General features: G+C 39.0%; 6 protein-coding genes across 8 annotated transcripts; 4 read left to right on the top strand and 2 right to left on the bottom strand.

The window, feature by feature from the left end:
* Nucleotides 1-41: 41 nt before the first annotated feature.
* On the top strand, nt 42-2,689 carry LOC108567981 (protein SMG8). 2 transcript variants are annotated; one of them, XM_017928805.1, is made up of 6 exons: nt 42-128; nt 185-320; nt 372-862; nt 907-1,165; nt 1,233-2,423; nt 2,476-2,689. In XM_017928805.1, the coding sequence occupies exons 1-6, from the start codon at nt 82-84 to the stop codon at nt 2,662-2,664; spliced, it is 2,313 nt and encodes a 770-aa protein (XP_017784294.1). In that variant the 5' UTR covers nt 42-81; the 3' UTR covers nt 2,665-2,689. The 2 variants fall into 2 exon arrangements, with proteins under 2 accessions (XP_017784294.1, XP_017784295.1); XM_017928806.1 differs by having other exon boundaries at nt 919-1,165.
* A 198-nt stretch (nt 2,690-2,887) lies between these two features.
* On the top strand, nt 2,888-4,870 carry LOC108567988 (gastrula zinc finger protein XlCGF57.1-like). 2 transcript variants are annotated; one of them, XM_017928819.1, is made up of 6 exons: nt 2,888-3,105; nt 3,163-3,472; nt 3,520-3,847; nt 3,897-4,218; nt 4,322-4,513; nt 4,563-4,870. In XM_017928819.1, exons 1-6 carry the CDS (start codon nt 2,968-2,970, stop codon nt 4,866-4,868), a joined length of 1,596 nt encoding a protein of 531 aa, XP_017784308.1. In that variant the 5' UTR covers nt 2,888-2,967; the 3' UTR covers nt 4,869-4,870. The 2 variants fall into 2 exon arrangements, with proteins under 2 accessions (XP_017784308.1, XP_017784309.1); XM_017928820.1 differs by lacking the exon at nt 4,322-4,513.
* Nucleotides 4,871-5,965: 1,095 nt separating this feature from the next.
* On the top strand, nt 5,966-9,925 carry LOC108567979 (protein shuttle craft). Its single transcript, XM_017928803.1, has 4 exons — nt 5,966-6,265; nt 6,513-7,121; nt 7,227-9,333; nt 9,398-9,925. The coding sequence occupies exons 2-4, from the start codon at nt 6,524-6,526 to the stop codon at nt 9,621-9,623; spliced, it is 2,931 nt and encodes a 976-aa protein (XP_017784292.1). The 5' UTR covers nt 5,966-6,265; nt 6,513-6,523; the 3' UTR covers nt 9,624-9,925.
* A 7-nt stretch (nt 9,926-9,932) lies between these two features.
* On the bottom strand, nt 9,933-12,733 carry LOC108568004 (kidney mitochondrial carrier protein 1). Its single transcript, XM_017928842.1, has 6 exons — nt 12,512-12,733; nt 11,983-12,130; nt 11,468-11,747; nt 10,901-11,019; nt 10,772-10,832; nt 9,933-10,514 (listed from the first exon to the last, which is right to left on the bottom strand). The coding sequence occupies exons 1-6, from the start codon at nt 12,573-12,575 to the stop codon at nt 10,293-10,295; spliced, it is 894 nt and encodes a 297-aa protein (XP_017784331.1). The 5' UTR covers nt 12,576-12,733; the 3' UTR covers nt 9,933-10,292.
* A 213-nt stretch (nt 12,734-12,946) lies between these two features.
* On the bottom strand, nt 12,947-14,731 carry LOC108567996 (U2 small nuclear ribonucleoprotein auxiliary factor 35 kDa subunit-related protein 2). Its single transcript, XM_017928835.1, has 4 exons — nt 14,599-14,731; nt 14,384-14,475; nt 13,322-14,282; nt 12,947-13,261 (listed from the first exon to the last, which is right to left on the bottom strand). The coding sequence occupies exons 1-4, from the start codon at nt 14,604-14,606 to the stop codon at nt 13,054-13,056; spliced, it is 1,269 nt and encodes a 422-aa protein (XP_017784324.1). The 5' UTR covers nt 14,607-14,731; the 3' UTR covers nt 12,947-13,053.
* A 1,663-nt stretch (nt 14,732-16,394) lies between these two features.
* Nucleotides 16,395-16,997, top strand: LOC108567972 (gustatory receptor 5a for trehalose-like). Its single transcript, XM_017928797.1, has 4 exons — nt 16,395-16,480; nt 16,549-16,714; nt 16,777-16,866; nt 16,919-16,997. Exons 1-4 carry the CDS (start codon nt 16,395-16,397, stop codon nt 16,973-16,975), a joined length of 399 nt encoding a protein of 132 aa, XP_017784286.1. The 3' UTR covers nt 16,976-16,997.
* Nucleotides 16,998-17,161: the final 164 nt, after the last annotated feature.

Below are 17,161 nucleotides of genomic sequence, written 5' to 3' on the forward strand. Positions count from 1 at the left end.
TGCCTAATTTTGCATCTAGTTTGTATCATTTTTATATTGTAAAGAAAAACAAACATTTAACCTAGAAATTAATCAATATTGATGAAGATGAAAGAAAGTTTCTTATTTCCCGATTGTGATTTTTTATTGTAAGTTAGGCGGGACGTCGAGAGAAGCACATCTTTAAATAATAATTGATTTGTAGGGAGAATGCATCCACTGAGCAGAATGAGAAAATTGTTGTTGTTTCCATCATTGGGAAAACCGCATACAACTCAAAGGGTCTGAAATTGAAAGCCTTAGGTCGTATGTTTACATCCCCAGATAAAAGGACCAATGAGGTTTTGTTTACTACAATTTATAATATATAAAATATATAATATATTTTTTAGTGTACAATTGAAGGCTATTATGATGAGAAGCATCAAATCATATATTTGCATGTACATAGCCTACTGGACACTGACAACTTTATCAAAAATTACTCATCTTTGGAGGAGAAGTGTGACATGAGCAATGATTTTCTCACTATTTTTGATCAAGTCAAGAGTTCCTATGCTAAGACTATGTTCACATTATTTTATATAAGTCACATAGTGATCATTTCACAGCCCAGTTATACATTTGACACGAATTACATTCAATATTTCAAAGCAATGGAATCTATGGATCAGAAGTTGCTAGAGAATATATCATCGGCGTTGAGAGAAGTCGCGTGTCTGGGAGAGAATTGGATCATAGCAGGAAGACCGGCAACACCTCGAGTTATATTTTACTTTGAGAGATGCCCGAAGTCGGTCACCAATATAAAGAAATACGAACACAATATTGAAGATAGGATTTATTATATATTGAGGAAAACGAGAATTATTTCGTACAATAAGTGAGTACAGACAATTGGGCTTCATAAATAATATTAAAAAATAGTTCCTTTGTCAGGGCCTGGTCTTTATTTGCAATACCTTTGAACGAAGAATTTGTGTTCGTTTCATCAGATGGTCCACCTGATCGATTGGGCGAAGCCGTCAGAGGATTAGTCAAGGGGTGTCAACCGGACGGAGCGATACAGATCCAAGCTCCATATTGCAGCCAATCAGATAATCCTCGCAACTTTCAGAACTTTTTAAGGAAACACATCAAGCAGGCAAGGAGCAAGGGTTTTGAAGATGTCCAAGCCCATTTCGAGGTTGTTAATATCATATATTAGAGCACGAATTTATATGACTTATATAATATTGTGTTTTATGCGACAGTTACCGAGTTTGCTGGAATGGGTTAAAGCATCGAAGGCGATCCACGGAGTGATGGAAAAACTGGGAAGTATTTCAGAACTGAGCACAGAGACCAGATTTTCTGAGCAAAGGTGTCTGAAGGTGCTGCCATTGGCTGTAGCCAGGTATCAGGAGGCGTTAACGGGGCGGTACACATCGACCGTCCACGAAACCCGATTGGGCTTCGCCATGGCACTTTTTGGCGCTCAAGCTAGAGGCCCAATGTTCCACAAGTTTAGTAAACAACTCGAGGCGGAATGCGTGGCATTCTGGAAGAATGGTAAACAGCTTTGTGAGAAGCTTTCGCTGACCGGAAATCCATGCACGCAACGGAAGGAGCACGGCGAAGATGTGGAGCATAGCAGTGGTGTCAAGTACGTGGCGGTTTGCGATTGCGGACGCAAACAAGGATCCAGGGACGATCCATATAATGCTAAAGACGCAAATTACACATTCTATTATGTATTGTCGAAGGAGTGCGGATGCTTGAAGAGTGAAAGACTACCATTTCCTATTTTTAAACCTTCTGGTAGTGATTACAAAGTTGCTGTTCTGGATTCTGAAGAGACCTTGTCCGATAACAACTCTGAAGCAACCGATGGCAAGATGTTGGTAAAACAAAGTACCACAGAGTACTTGCCAGGCATGTTGACAACAGTATCTCCTCGTAATCTTCTACCAGAGTATTCCAGTTGGTCGCTTGTATGTTTGGGGCCAAGCTCTCTGTACAGCCACAATTTGGGTCTTTCGGATAACTACTACCCTGGATTCTGGGCAACGACAAATTACCTTTTACCATGGGACGTCCTGGTTTACAGTAAGGCTATGCATCCGGTGACGCTAGAGGAGCAATTGGACCAGACCAAATGGTCCAACAAGAGGCGCGAAGTGAAACCAACGAAATGGGTTCCTCAATTTGCAGTGAAACTATTCATCGGTTTCGAGTACGAATGTCCCAGAGGACATAGGTTCATGCTGGCTGCCCCTGATAAGATTCTCAAAGCAGCGCCAGGAAGCATAGTTAAAGACAAGGGTCAGAAAGTTGCGGAATCTGATATGCCCATGTATTTTCCTTGCTTGTGTACCAGAGGCGTTAAAAATATGATTGCCCAATTAATGAGGATCCATGTTGTTACTCCAAAAGCAGCTGTCAATGTGAAGCTTAACCCAAGGGTAAGCCGAACAAAATATTATAATTCTTCATGTTTAACACTTCTTGATATAGGTGCAACCGGCAGCTGGAGCTCCAATTTTTGTACCCACTTTAGATGGTCCATCCACATTAACCCAAGCCGCCTATTGGATTCTGCGACTACCATATATCTATTATTCCGATAAGAAAAACTTCTTGGAAAACCAAAACGCGAGACTGCTTTCAGGAGTGTTCAGCGTTAAAAAAATGGACTTTAATTAAGCAAATAATAACTTTTTTATTAATAATGTTTCATATTCTATAGTAATATTATAAACACATATATACAAGATACACATTTAAATTTTTTTTTTCATCATCTGCTTCTTCCCTCTGCCCAGTCTAGTGCAGTCTAGTGTTTGAGAAATCTTAATATGTTCATGGTTTACTTTTGCACATGCGTACTTTATGAACTCAAAACTTGAACACTTGTCTACACCGGAATGTCTGGTTGCATAACTTTGAGAAAATATTAAACGTCAAAGATAAGCAAAGCATTTTCTTATTGGAAAATTTGACGGGGAAATGGAAGTACTTCCTTTAAATTTCACCGAGATTTGTCGCACTTGTCTGACGAAACCTTTGGAATACAGAAGCATCAATGATTCAGTAATGGTTGGTGTTACTTTAGCGCAAATGTTAAATTCATGTACTTCCATTCAAGTAAGTAAATTAGAGACTATTTTGAGAAAAAATAAAACTTGAAATTGCTTGATTCAGATTGAAGAGACTGATGCAAACCTACCATTGAATATTTGCAACTATTGTATAGATCAAATATCAGTTGCATACAAGTTTAAGATTAAGAGTGAACAAGTTGATTCAACTCTGAGGGCTTACCTGGATACTGAGTGTGGTAACAAGGATGAGGTATTTTCAAGTGAAGAAGAGGCTGAATCAGATGGAGATGAAGATAAGACAAAAACGTTTGATTGTGAATTATGTGATAAGAAGTACAGGCAGAAGACTGGGCTGATTCTACATAAGAAGCTGCACAATGAAGAGAAGGAGTTTTTATGCAGTTACTGTGGTAATACAAAGTTTCCATGTATACATGATTTTATTATGGAATTTTAGGAAAATGTTTTGTTAGGTCTGTTGATTTGGTTAGGCACAACAGGACTCATACAGATGAAAGACCTTATTTGTGCAAATTTTGTAATAGAGGTTTCAAACAGAAATTCCATTTGTCAGAGCATGAGAGGTCTCATATCGGCGCAAAGAATTACGAATGCCAAAAGTGCGGAAAGTCGTTCGTGAGGTATGGTGTTTTAATGACGCACATGAGAACGCACTCTGGGTTTAAACCTTACGAATGCACGATTTGCAAGAAGAGATTTATCGCTACGGACACTTTATCTAAACATATGAAGAATCACGAGGATGAACGAAAGCATTTCTGCAGGTAATCGGTAATTTTCAATATAGACTTAATCATGGATTTGGAGTTTTAGTATTTGCGGTCAGAGTTTCAATGAGCCACAGCAGTTGGAAGAGCATATGCGGGTGCACACGGGCGAAAAACCTTTCGAATGCGACGTTTGTTTCAAGACATTCACTCAAAAGGGCGGTCTAGATGCTCATAGGTACGCCCACACCGGCGATAAACCATTCCTATGTGCGATTTGCGGCAAATCTTTCGTCCGATCTGCGGATTTCAAGAGACACAACCGAATACACAGCGACGAAAGACCATTCTCTTGCCCGAAATGTCCAAAAGCCTTCACCCAGAGCTCGCATCTGAATGAACATATTGTATCGCACACCGGTGAAAGGGTAAAAAATATATTTTCCTTCATTCTATGAGCAGAAAATTTAATAAGAAAATTGCTTTAATTTGATTATTGTTAATATACCTCAAGACTAACTATCGCTTTAGGTTTACGCGTGCACGGCGTGCAACAAGACGTTCGCCCACAGTAAATCGCTGAAGAATCATCTGGTAACGCATGGCGAGAAACTTTTTGCTTGCGCTTACTGCGACAAGAAGTTTACCAATAACTATTCCTTAAGCAAACATGTTCTAACACACAATAGAGAAAGACCCTACGAGTGCTTCATATGCCATAAGGTAAGTAAACATTGATAATTTTAACTGAATCGAATTGGACTTTCTACAGGGTTTCACGCAGTCAGCCCATCTACAGACGCATATCAAGATTCATACTGGCGATAAACCATTTGTGTGCGTTATCTGCAATAAAGCGTTTACATTGAATACGCGGTTGACGATACATATGAGAACGCACACAGGGGAAAAACCTTACACTTGCTCGACTTGTGAGCGATCCTTTACCACATCTACCATGCTCAAAGTTCACATGCGTACTCATACTGGTGAGACGCCCTATGGGTGTCCTTCGTGTCCCAAGGCTTTCGCTAGATCTGATACGTTAAATGTACATAGACGATCAAGCGGACATTAATAAAAAATACTTTACTTTATTTTTTATTATTATTATCTAAAAAGCGTAGACCTAAGCATTTAATTGGTCTATTGTGTTTCCTATTGGTTAAACTCGTTGGAGTTCTATAGTAATGGCCAATGAGAAAAGTACAAATACTGATTTAAAATAAAATTAGAAGTATATCGCGTACAGTCGTGGAGTTAACCTCAATCTCCCCGATTGAGAACAAGTAAGTCCTCCTTGTGTTTGTTTCTATTCCTCCAAACAGAATTCCTCGCTAGGGAGAAACTTAGTGGCTTTATGCCATCCCACTTAATAAGCTGTAAAGCCATTGTTAACAAGATCCAAAATTTTGATATAACGTTATCTCGGTATATTTGGTTGCAAGACTTATCCCCTACGCTGTCTATCTGGTTGCGGTCCTATCTACTGTTATAATCAGTTATAATACATATCTGCATATAACCACGGGGCGGTAGCTGACGAAATTGTGCTTGACACAAGCTAAGTGAAGGGAGTGGAGGTTAATAAAAGAAGAAGAAAATAAAACTAATGACTGAGTAGAATTTTCTAAAATATTTAAAAATCAAAACAATCGCTATTCATAAATACATGGCTACTTCTTCTTCGAGTAATGAGTTTCCTTCTGGAAACCCCTTCATATTTAGCTGGGTCCTGTCGACCCGTTTGCCAGTCACATAACATATCGGTAGGATCATTTACTATCTACAATAATTAGGCAAAGTGGTGAGTGTCAGGTCGAAACCTCTGCACAACCAGTAAATCGAGGGCGAAAAATTCCCACCTTGACCTGCTGTCACAGGGTGTATGTGGCCTAAATTGATACATAAACATTTCGAGCCAGGGTTCCAGCTATAAGGGTTTCGACAGAAGTGGGCAACTGTTGGTGTTTTGAAATGATACAAAGTAGAGTCTTCGTCGCCACAGCGTTGTTAGGGCACTCAAAGAGGATATATTTAATTGTACCTATGGCTCCACAAGAACAAAGGTCCAACTCAGATAGTCCCACTCTATATAGATGAGATGGGGATAAGGAATGCCCAGAACGTATTCTTGATAGTGCGGAGACTTGACGTTTTTTTATAGATACCTAATTCTGTGAAGCATGGGGTGCTCTTTACTGTCCTATTGAGCAATTCGAAGTAAAGCATTCCTGCCATTTCCTGCTTCGTTTGGTCTGACATACATGGCTAATATTTGGGCTTTTTCTATTTTTTTTTGTATTCAAACTTAATTTTTTCGATATTGGTATCTGTTTTTTGACAAGTGTCAAAAGTGTCTAGGGAGAGAGCAAGGTTGGCGTAACGTCTTTTTATTATCCATATTTTGATGTTATTGTTATACGATTTTGGGAGTGTACATTTCACAATAAGCATCCAGAAAGCAGGCCTTCGGTAAGTCGCCCATATGTTAGGTTCGTCGTTATAAAATAACCTATTTATCGATTACCGTTTTCTCTCGGTACCGGTTTAATGTTTTTTTTTTTGCATTCATTCCCAATCACTTCCTTTATCTTGCCATTGATAATTAAAGCAATATTGCGCCACTTTTGAGTTCACTACAATTGCACAATAGTGAATCACTTTATGCTCAGTATTTCTATAGATTATTTTCTATAAATACTGATGTCAATTGTTATAGGATAGTTTGTGATGTCCCATTGGGACCAGGACAATGGTGGCCCCAGTCGTGGAGGAGGCAATGTTAGTCGAAGTCAGCATCAAGTTTATTTTGCCAACAATCGAGGTCACAGTAACCGCAACCATTATGACTATAGTGGTGGAGAAAGATCAGGAAACAATAACTCTCAGGGAAATAATCATGATGAATCCAGACTGCCAATAGATATAAGTCACACCAATTTACATGCAACAGCTGCAGAATTCAAGCCAGGAGCTTCCTACTATCCAAGGAACAATGGCAGCAATGGAGCCATCAAGAAAACTTATAATGGGAAGGTTGAGAATGGTAAATTTAAAAGGTATTACAGTAACAATTATGGCAAGAAGAAACAGCATAATGAACATGTGGAAACTGATTCTGAGAGGGTGGAAATAAATAATGCGAAAGGAAATCCTCAGAAGTATAATAATGGAGATAATAGGGGATACAGAGGGAACGGATACAGGGGTAATAAGAATGGATATTATAAGGAGGACTATAGTAAGAAGAGCAATCAAAGGAATGATAACTGGAGGCAGAAGGAAAAAGATAGAGAGAGGAAGCCACCTAAGCAAAACCAGAAGAAGGGTATGTATATATATTTGGATATGTAGTGATAATCAATTTAATATTGTTATATTACATTTTGAAAGTATAATTTCTTACAATTTTATAAAAATTATTGTATTTCAGTTGACGCTGGATCGCAGCGCGAAAGATTGGAGCACATGGTAACACATAGAACTTTGGAATGTTTGGTCTGCTGTGAACGGTTAAGACATACGGACAGAATTTGGTCCTGCAAACAGTGTTTCCATATCCTACATCTGAGTTGCGTCATCAAATGGGCGAAGGCATCCAGATTGGAAGAAGGTTGGAGATGTCCGGCCTGTCAAAATGTTTGCATCGAGGTGCCGCATGAATACAGGTGCTATTGTGGGAAATTTGTGGAACCCAAACTGGAGCCTGGCGGTCTTCCGCACAGCTGTGGGGAGGTTTGCGGTCGCAAAGGGCGAGGCTGCGAACATCGATGCACCCTGCTGTGCCATCCTGGTCCATGTCCAGATTGCAACATTATGATTGGAAAACTATGCGGATGTGGCGCAACCAAACCTACTGTGAAATGCAGCTCGGACCTGGAGATCACCTGCCAAGGCATCTGTGACAAAACGTTGAATTGCAGTGCGCACAAATGCACCAAGCCATGTCATATCAGCGATTGCGAGCCTTGCAAGGATTGGGTGCGACAGGAATGCTATTGCGGGAAGGTTGGAAGGAAGGTCAAATGCACTGAAAAGGTTCAGGGCGTTCACATGTACAAGTGTGGAGATGTTTGCGGTAAAAAATTAGGATGCGGCAATCACAGCTGCGAGAGGTTGTGCCACGAGGGCGATTGCGAGTCTTGCGAATTAGATCCGAGAATCGTGAAGAGTTGTCCCTGCGGAGCGACAATGCTGAATGAGGAACGAAAATCGTGCCTGGATCCTATCCCTTGTTGCGATAAAATCTGTGGAAGACCTAGGAAATGCGGACAACCCAGCCGTCCGCATCTGTGTCAAGACAAATGCCACGAGGGTGATTGCGTCACTTGCACGCTGAGTACTTTGGTGCGATGTCGCTGCGGCCATATGGACAGAGAACTACCTTGCAAGGATTTGACTACCAAAGCGGACGACGCCAGGTGCCAGAAGAAGTGTACCAAACAGAGGTTGTGCTGCAAGCACAAGTGCAACCAGTTTTGCTGCATCGAGATCGAACATATCTGTCCTCTGCCGTGCAACAGGATTCTTTCCTGCGGACAACATAGATGCGAGGAAAGTTGTCATCGCGGTAGATGCCCTCCCTGCTGGAGAACAAGTTTCGAAGAGCATTACTGCGAGTGCGGATTTACCGTGCTTTATCCTCCTGTGGCTTGCGGCACTCGTCCTCCTCCATGCAGCCAACCTTGCTCCAGGTCCAAGGATTGTGGGCACCCCGCCACGCATAATTGCCACACCGGGGCGTGTCCTCCCTGCACCGTCTTCACATCCAAGTATTGTCACGGTAAGCACGAGATGCGACAGACAATACCGTGCTACCAGAAGGATTTCAGTTGTGGCATGCCTTGCAACAAGGAATTACCGTGCCGTCGTCACAAGTGTATCCAGATATGCCACAGCGATCAGTGCCCTACGCCATGCGGTCAAAAATGTAAAAAATCGCGTCCCAATTGTGAGCATCACTGCAATCAGCCGTGTCATGACTCACCGTGTCCTTCAGTTCCTTGCAAGCAGAACGTAACGGTGACGTGCCAATGCGGATTGCGTACAGCCACGAGAAGCTGCTTGGAAGTGGCAAGCGAGTACCAGAAAATAGCCACCTCGCAGATGGCCTCGAAAATGGCAGAAATTCAACGGGGACAATCGGTGGACATCTCGGATATCGTGAACAAGCAGAAGAAGGGCGCGCATAAGCTATTGGACTGCAACGACGAATGCAGATTAGTCGAACGAAATAGACGTATGGCAATCGGCCTGCAGATCCGCAATCCCGATTTGAGCTCGAAGCTGACGCCGCGGTACACAGATTTTATGAAGGGTTGGGCGAAGAAGGATTCTCGATTTTGTCAGCATATTCACGATAAGTTGACGGAACTGGTTCAACTGGCAAAGCAGAGTAAACAGAAGAATAGGTCGCACTCGTTTGAGTGCATGAATAGGGAAAAGAGGCAGTTCGTGCACGAGTACTGCGAACACTTCGGCGTCGATAGTGCCGCGTACGATAAGGAACCCAACAGGAACGTAGTGGCTACTGCTTATAAGTAAGTTGAATATGAGTTAAACCTCTCATCGTATATTTTTAAACTCACCATTGTTGATTTTCAGGGAGAAATCTTGGTTGCCGAGTTGCAGTCTACTAGAGCTACTGCAAAGGGAGAGTGGTCAGCGGAAGGTTCCTGGGCCGGTTTTGAATAAAGGCATCACCAACAACCCATCCGAGACTGTGTCGTTGAGATTGCAACTAGCCCGTCCTTCCGTCGCTAGTAGCAACAACACGCCATCCTCGCCCGCCGGCGTCTTCGTAGACTACTTCGATAATCCCCCAGCGTAATGAACAATTCCGTACATTCAGGATTAGTCACACGCGTGGATTAGAATACTTATCGTTTCCTAAATATCGCATAATTGTGGTTTGGTCTTAAGTTTCAAAATAAATGTTAATACGTTTATTTATTGCAAGGAATATAAATAAAGCAAATCTTAAATCATAAGTTTTCTTTAAGCGCATACGTATTTTATTTTCGTTTACTTCATTTTCCTGTTTCTTTTAATAGTGTCCAAAATTAAGAGTGTTGTTACGTGTTGATAAAGTATGCCATGCATCTGACTAATCCTGTATACTGTTTATTTTCGTCCCAAAATTGGTTGACACTGCTTGGCTTTATATCCTTTAACTCGTGGCGGTATCTATATTCTGTTAAACTTTAGTTCTTATTATAATATATAAATCTTATATATATACAAACTTGATTTACATTCGTTACGAATAGATAAAAGTACATTCACACTAAAAATATTTATATATATACGAATATAAATAAATTAAAAATGCTCCTTAAAAAGCGGAAACGAGTAAAATAATACTATCGAAGAGTGTTCTTGCTGTAGTGGTAGCTTCAAGAGCTATCATCTGTGTGGTTATAACGATGATGAGTCATCTTCAGAGAAATCAGGAGTTTCAATAAATGCGAGATTCTCGAGTAGATCGCTGGTTACGCCGTTAGTACACCTTCTTCAGCTGCTCGTAGGTGATGAAAAAGATGATGTTCCATGGACCCATGCGCACCCAGGTCGGTATAAAACCTTTGTAAAATGCCCAGAAACCCTCGTTCTTAAATGTACGCAGGAAGCAGTCTATCGTCCCCTTATAGATATGGCTTGGCGTCGATATGATACCATCCGATGATGACGGCTTTATATGTATTTGGTTCATAAGTCGGGTCTACAAAATCCACACACACATAAACAATTACAACTACGCCATATATTTCATTAAATTAATTTAAATTCCGTTTAAATTTTTACTAGTTGCTATTTAAATTTTCTTTTTTGCTGTATTATTTGACTTGCATTAAAAGTGAAAACGTTCGGTTCACAGATAAGTTTATCGCGCAAATTACGAACACGTGCTAATATAATTGGTAACTATCGCTATTCTTTGCGCAAAACTGAAATTATTAAAATTATATAATATCTTACCCGGACCACATCAATCGGCGTCGAAGCAATTGCACTACCTAAACTAGCTATCACACTTGATCTGAAAGATGAAAATGTGATTGTTACTATTCGTTAATTTTCTATTTCTTTCGATTTGATGGAACTTACATAAAATGATTGGTGACTTTATCTCCAAACGCAGTCATAAGATGACTCTTGCAGAAGTCGTACACCGGTAATTCTACCGCCGCTATCACAGCCGCCCTTTGTGCAGTCGGACTCACACCCTGTGAACAAATAAATGAAAACATTTTTTTCTATCAAATATATATTATGCTTTTTAGAACCGAGTATTTCATTTACTTATAACAGGTTTTACATAATTTTAAACTTTTGACAAATATAAAAGTTTAATAATACATGTTTGTCATAAATTATATGACTTGCATTCTCGACGAGTTATCGGTTAAAATAAGGACTAAGGACAATTCGTTATCAGGGTTTTAACCCAAATGTCAACAGTATAAGAATAAGGGACCTTGAGCAAATCAATTGAAATTCCAATATATATCACAAAAATGGGAACAAGTTTTTCTCCTCTTTTATTAAACCTGCAATATTTTCATGAATGGTTGACCTGAATAAATATCTAAATGATATAGTGTAATTCAAAATATAAGCTATAAAAGTCAAGTAGGCCAATAGAAATCAAAATGTTGGTGGTCTAAAACTTACCCTCCAAAGACCGGAAATGCCTTCCTGCATGTACACATTCTTAAAACACGCCACTAATCCAATGTTGGTGTGAGTTCCTCCGATTTGCATCCGCACCTTCAGAACATCAGTTGGATTGGCGATGGCACTGCTGACGGCACCGGCCGTCACTGCACAACACACATTCAGTCCTACGCTCTCTTTGCCGTAATTCTTCTGAATCAGGATCTCCTTCAACGAGTAATAAGTACCGAATTTTATTGTCCCATATGTAGCTTGCCTCAAAACAGCTGGCCAAATACTATCAAACAAAATGCATTATTCCCATTAGTTAAGATTAGCTTATCTTAATCATAGCAACATATTGATTTTAGATAGTTAAATTGTTGAGATCCAATAAGAACTCAATTTGACAGTTCAACAGACAATGATGAATTAATTCAATTAACCATAGCAACATATTGATTTAGTCAAATTGTTGAGATCCAATAAGAACTAAATTTAACAGTTCAACAGACAATGATGAATTCAATTACCCTGAATATAAAGCATGGAATCCTTCCTGTCGAGTGACCTGCAGGAAGCAATCTACCATTCCACGATATTTGAGCTTTGCATGTGCCTTGTCAAGTTTCTGCCCTTGGACCTGAAGTCGAGTCTTTGTAAGATCAATAGGAAAGGTGCCTGCAATGAAATAACTTTTACACTTACTTCAATCTGCATTATTGTATTAACAGAATAATTAATTTGTTAAATCAAAGTTCATTGAAATAAAAACATGATTTTTAGCGTCACCAAAATACAATTGGACTTATGTAATTGGGAAACTTTACAAAAACAATGTTATTTTTAACGTACAAACTACTCAGCCGTCCCAACACTTTAGCAAATTTCATCATTTTTCTTTGCAGAAAAATTGCACATTCCAATGTTTACGCGATCACATCAACTAAAGTTGCATTCAAATATGTGATGGGGTTTCTTTAATGTGGGGTGCGAGAAATTGCTTTTGCACATTATTTCGTTCCTTCCTTCTTCTATATTTTTGAGGTTAGTAGATCTTACCGAACTCCGCTACACAGGAAGCCAATCCTCCGTATACAAAGGGTCTCCAATCTCTCTCTCCCATTCCACCAGCGCTTGGACTTCCCGGAGTAAACGCTGAAAGGTACTTAGATTCCTTAGTATTTCGGATTAGAATTGAAGTGTGTTGACGGTGATGGTATACAGTGACCCGCACAACAGTCGACCGCTCAATGAATGGAATCGTGAATGCGTGAGAGCGTAATTGTTCACCTACTCCCACCATAATCAACTCTGACGTGCGGAATTAGTTGATCTTATATTTCGTTTGTTAAATATTTATATATTTTCGTTTATTCTTTGAATTTACATATTTTGTTGTTACGCAATTATTCTGTAGGATTAAATCATTTCGAATTAGCGATGCATTTCCTAAAAGAAGCTACAGATTATTTGTTTATAAGAATAAGGGTTCAATTTCTTTTTTATTTCAGATAATAGTCATTTAATACTTTCAGTTTTCTTTTTACACATAAAATAGACATGTAGTGAACAAATATATACTTTTCTTTTGATTACATTATTTATGATCGACTCCTCCTTGATCTGTGTCTGTGGTTCTTCACGTGCCTTGACCTGCTACGCCTCCGCGACTTCGTCCTGGACCTGCTGCGTTTCCTCCTGCGATCGTACTTCTCTTTGGACCCATTCGGCACTGCATCTACCTTGGACTTATCTTCCTGTCGAAGAGGTCGCTCCGGAGACTCTGACCATCTCCACTCTCGTTTGTCGCTGAAATCCCCCCAAAAGTATTATTGCTATCACATTTAATTCAAACATTTCATCGCATACCTATCCTGGACTTTCTTGCGATTCGGCGAACGAGGCTCTTCCCAGCTGGCAGCAAAAAACATGTTTCCAGGATTTCTAAAGACGTGCAGAAAGTTGCACCCGCTTCCTTTGGGACACCTCTGTTTAAAGAAAAGCCCGCATATTGCCGATTTCCACGATTCGATCTCGCAGAATTCCACCGCGATTTGTTTCCCGGCGTAAAACCTGCCTTGCAGATTCCTATAAGCTTTGACGGCTTCCCTTGCTTTCGCGAATTCAACGTAAACATTACCACGCAGATGGGGTTCTTTGTTGCAGCACACCTTAATCTGTTTAAGTCTTCCCAGCTTCTCTAATTCGGAAAGTATGTCGTAGAAGAACTCCTTGAAATGATCGTAGGTTTCTTGTGTTTCGAATTCCAGGATGGAATCGCTTCCGTGCTCGTTCTCGCTGGTCAAGTCGAGGCTGTAGTGCGAATAAAAATTCCTCATGATTAGAATGTTGCTGACCGTTGGTCTGATGTGGTTTCTCGAACAGTTGTCGCTGAATCTGCATGCTGCTGTTTTCTTGAAGAACGGACACACTGGTTTCATCGGATTGCTCTGGAGTACTTCGTTCAGTTCCTCGGGCATCTCCGCCTCGCTATTGATGAACTCCTCGATGCTTTCTTGTAGCCTCTCAAACTTTAATCTCTTTTCCTCTTCAAACCTATCCTTCTCCTCCTTCAGCTCTCTCAGCTTCTGCTGATCTCTCTCCCATTCTTCCTTGATCTTTGCATTCTGCTTAGCCCTCTCCTCCTTAGCTGCTCTTATCTTAATCTGCAACTCCTGCCAATGTCTGCAAGCCTCCCTCTCTCTCTCCAGGTACTCAGCATCAGCAACTTCAGCTAACCTGGATTCCTCGTTGCTGGCAAACTCCTCAATCTGCTCCTGCTCCTCAAGCCATTTCTTATATGAAGGAGAATTTTCCCTACGCTTACATTCTGAACACACAAAATATTTTCAAACCATATCCCACAATACTATATGCATAACAAATACAATACATTATGTCTCATATTTTGTTTTTCTTATAGAAACAAACCTTCATCTTCGACCTTTTGCTTTTCGGCCGCCTTTTGCCGTCTGCACCACCGCCTCCGTTCTTTTTTAGCGGTTTTCCGCCACTCGGAATGTCTAGATGTAGGATTAAGAAAAACATAACCTCTGAAATTGCTCGTCCATCGATACTTACTGTTGCTTCACTAAATTGAAGCTATTGTTTAAAGTATAATTTTCTTTCAAAAAAAGGATACCTACTTCCCCATAAGTATGTCTCATATGATTACGAGTTCTATAATATAGAATATCTTTAATAAAGATATAATTACAATACTGCTGTTAGCAGAAACCTCCACTTTGTTTACTTTTTTTTCGATTTGATTTGTTTGATTTTTGCACGACTACCAACGTAATTGATGAACAGAAGTTATTAATGATTCATTGAAATCTATTACATACAATTTATATAATAATGTATTAACATCATTTATATTATAAATAATGTTAATACATTATACCTTCAGGTTACCAAATAAATTTATCGATGGCACCTTCACCCAATAAGATTTGAAATATTTTGAAATTTTCAAAAAAAAATCAAATTAACGAAGAAGTATAGAAATGTTTATAAATGCAAGTAATTTATGTATATTATATTATAAATTATTCTAGTCATTGTTTCTCATTAATAAGAAAGTCATTCAATACAAACATATCAGATGACGATAATTTGATTTTAATCAGAGCTTTCTTTAATTACATTTTGGGCCATTTGTCGATATGATGAAGTATTTAGCAGAGTAAAAATGAAGACGACAAAGAAAGCATTGCAGTTTCCACTGTTGCTAGCGCAGATTTTCGGGCTTATGCCAATCAACAGATTTGGGAAATTTAAATATGTTCATTGCATAATTAACCTGACACAAATCTTAATTAAATTATGTTTATACTTAATAAAAGTATCATCAAACAACTTTTCTTTGCATACCGTCGGTGAGCGATTTTTTTCTATAATATATTTCTAAAGTACTAATACTATAATAATAATTGCATTCAAGTATCGTTAAAATTCGGTTTCGGTTGCCTTGCAACAAGCTGCGTTTTCTTGAGGTTATCGATAATTTGGCCGAAGAAGATCTCACCGCTCTGGCTGAAAGTCGATCGATCGATGGCAGGAATTTATGGATTCCCCGTTCACCTCAAACGCGACATCAATCTGATCACGATTGCAATTCTCATTGGAACTGCGAGTAAAATAACAAAAATAAGTTTTTAAAAGAATAATCTTAAAGTTTGTGTTTTTGTTTAGTGGAGCAAATTTTCTTTTTGATGTACACCATTTCGAAAAAGGGTCATGACTCCTTGCGCAATGACTATATTTTCCAATTAATTCCTTTCACAGTAACTGCAGCCATAATTTCGCAGGTATATTAATATACGCACTATGTAGATATAAATAATAACGTATACGTATTATCTTTTTAGATATCTAACATTTTCAGCGCCTTTTGTTTCAACTACTTGGATTTCTTCTTAATGATTATTAGTTACGCACTGGCAGCTAGGTTTGCGCAAGTGAAGCGAAGAATTCTTACAACAAAGGTTTCAATTACATTTTTATTGAATTAGATGCTACCGAAAATTACAAAAGTCCGTCGTGGTCAACGTCGTGTTATCAAAAATTTTAACTCTGTCATGGTCTATGGTTCTGTCTAAAATTATAAAAGTCTATTGTGGTGTAGAGTGCAATAAAAATATCAAGTCAGTCGTGATGTACGGTTCTATCTAAAATTACAAAAATCTCTGATGGTCTATGATGCTTTAAAAAATCAGTTGTGGTTCTACCGTGCAGTGCTACCAAAAATTAAAAAAGTGTCATGGTCTACGGTGTAACGGGGCAAACAAATTTTACACTTCATAATATTCATGTTCTTTATACCAATTTAAAATGAATTGTTTTATTTTACTATTTATGATTGTAGCACATCAATGATTCCCAATATTGGATGCAAATTCGGATTAATTATAATAATCTGTACTTGCTGACTAAGAAAATGGATTCCGCTTTGACCGGATTGATACTAATCTCGTTTGCAGATAACATGATCCATATTCTGGTACAACTTCATAATACGCTGAAGTGAGCATTATGCATAAAATTGAAGAAAAAAAAACTATATTTTTTGTTGGTGTTTTTGTAACATTTAGACCGTTAGATGGAGGAATCTTTCATCGAGTTTACTTCATATATTCATTCGGTTTTCTTCTGATTAGAACTACTTTGGTGGTCCTTTTCGCCGACAAAATTTATTGCGAGAGCTCCGAATCCGGAAAAATTCTTTCGCGAATTTCCGCTCGAGCTTACAACACGGAAGTAATTTCCATTCACCATTTGCAGAAGCAAATTGTAAAACTCAAATAAATTAATTTTTACAGATCGATCGACTATCAATGCAAATCCAAATAGAACCGAGTTGTCTCACCGGCAACGGATTTTTCAAACTGAAGAAATCGCTGATTCTAAGTGTACTTACTCCTCTGAATTAACGATTAGCTGTACTAATTAATATCATTGCAGATTGCCGGTGCCATAGTTACGTACGAGCTAGTCCTGCTTCAATTCTACGTGCATTGATGATGATTATGTTATTGCCGCCTATAACAAATATACATATCGAAAATAGAGTGCTTTAATCGATGAATGTTTATCTTTTTTTCTGCGTTCATCGATAGTAGCGTATTATTAAAAAACTTCAGGCTGAGTGCCCGTAATAAATTATTGATAGCGGAAGCTCTTTGCGTTCTAAATGTAAGTTACTGT

The sequence above is a fragment of the Nicrophorus vespilloides genome, unplaced genomic scaffold, assembly GCF_001412225.1.
Source record: "Nicrophorus vespilloides isolate i.1.1-1 unplaced genomic scaffold, Nicve_v1.0, whole genome shotgun sequence".
Classification (NCBI taxonomy): domain Eukaryota; kingdom Metazoa; phylum Arthropoda; class Insecta; order Coleoptera; family Silphidae; genus Nicrophorus; species Nicrophorus vespilloides.

Coding starts and splice junctions, on each gene's coding strand:
- LOC108567981 (XM_017928805.1), top strand. CDS start 82: ATGAAGATGAAAGAAAGTTTCTTATTTCCCGATTGTGATTTTTTATT. Junction 863..906: donor AGAATTATTTCGTACAATAA/GTGAGTACAGAC, acceptor ATTAAAAAATAG/TTCCTTTGTCAGGGCCTGGT. Junction 1,166..1,232: donor ATGTCCAAGCCCATTTCGAG/GTTGTTAATATC, acceptor TTTATGCGACAG/TTACCGAGTTTGCTGGAATG.
- LOC108567979 (XM_017928803.1), top strand. CDS start 6,524: ATGTCCCATTGGGACCAGGACAATGGTGGCCCCAGTCGTGGAGGAGGC. Junction 7,122..7,226: donor TAAGCAAAACCAGAAGAAGG/GTATGTATATAT, acceptor ATTGTATTTCAG/TTGACGCTGGATCGCAGCGC. Junction 9,334..9,397: donor GTAGTGGCTACTGCTTATAA/GTAAGTTGAATA, acceptor GTTGATTTTCAG/GGAGAAATCTTGGTTGCCGA.
- LOC108567972 (XM_017928797.1), top strand. CDS start 16,395: ATGGATTCCGCTTTGACCGGATTGATACTAATCTCGTTTGCAGATAAC. Junction 16,481..16,548: donor CAACTTCATAATACGCTGAA/GTGAGCATTATG, acceptor TGTAACATTTAG/ACCGTTAGATGGAGGAATCT. Junction 16,867..16,918: donor AGAAATCGCTGATTCTAAGT/GTACTTACTCCT, acceptor ATATCATTGCAG/ATTGCCGGTGCCATAGTTAC.
- LOC108567996 (XM_017928835.1), bottom strand. Junction 14,283..14,383: donor GCAAAAGGTCGAAGATGAAG/GTTTGTTTCTAT, acceptor TTGTGTGTTCAG/AATGTAAGCGTAGGGAAAAT. Junction 13,262..13,321: donor CGCAAGAAAGTCCAGGATAG/GTATGCGATGAA, acceptor GGGGGATTTCAG/CGACAAACGAGAGTGGAGAT.
- LOC108568004 (XM_017928842.1), bottom strand. CDS start 12,575: ATGGGAGAGAGAGATTGGAGACCCTTTGTATACGGAGGATTGGCTTCC. Junction 11,020..11,467: donor GCATTTCCGGTCTTTGGAGG/GTAAGTTTTAGA, acceptor ATTTGTTCACAG/GGTGTGAGTCCGACTGCACA. Junction 10,833..10,900: donor AAAGTCACCAATCATTTTAT/GTAAGTTCCATC, acceptor TTCATCTTTCAG/ATCAAGTGTGATAGCTAGTT.
- LOC108567988 (XM_017928819.1), top strand. CDS start 2,968: ATGGAAGTACTTCCTTTAAATTTCACCGAGATTTGTCGCACTTGTCTG. Junction 3,106..3,162: donor ATTCATGTACTTCCATTCAA/GTAAGTAAATTA, acceptor TGCTTGATTCAG/ATTGAAGAGACTGATGCAAA. Junction 3,848..3,896: donor GAACGAAAGCATTTCTGCAG/GTAATCGGTAAT, acceptor TTGGAGTTTTAG/TATTTGCGGTCAGAGTTTCA.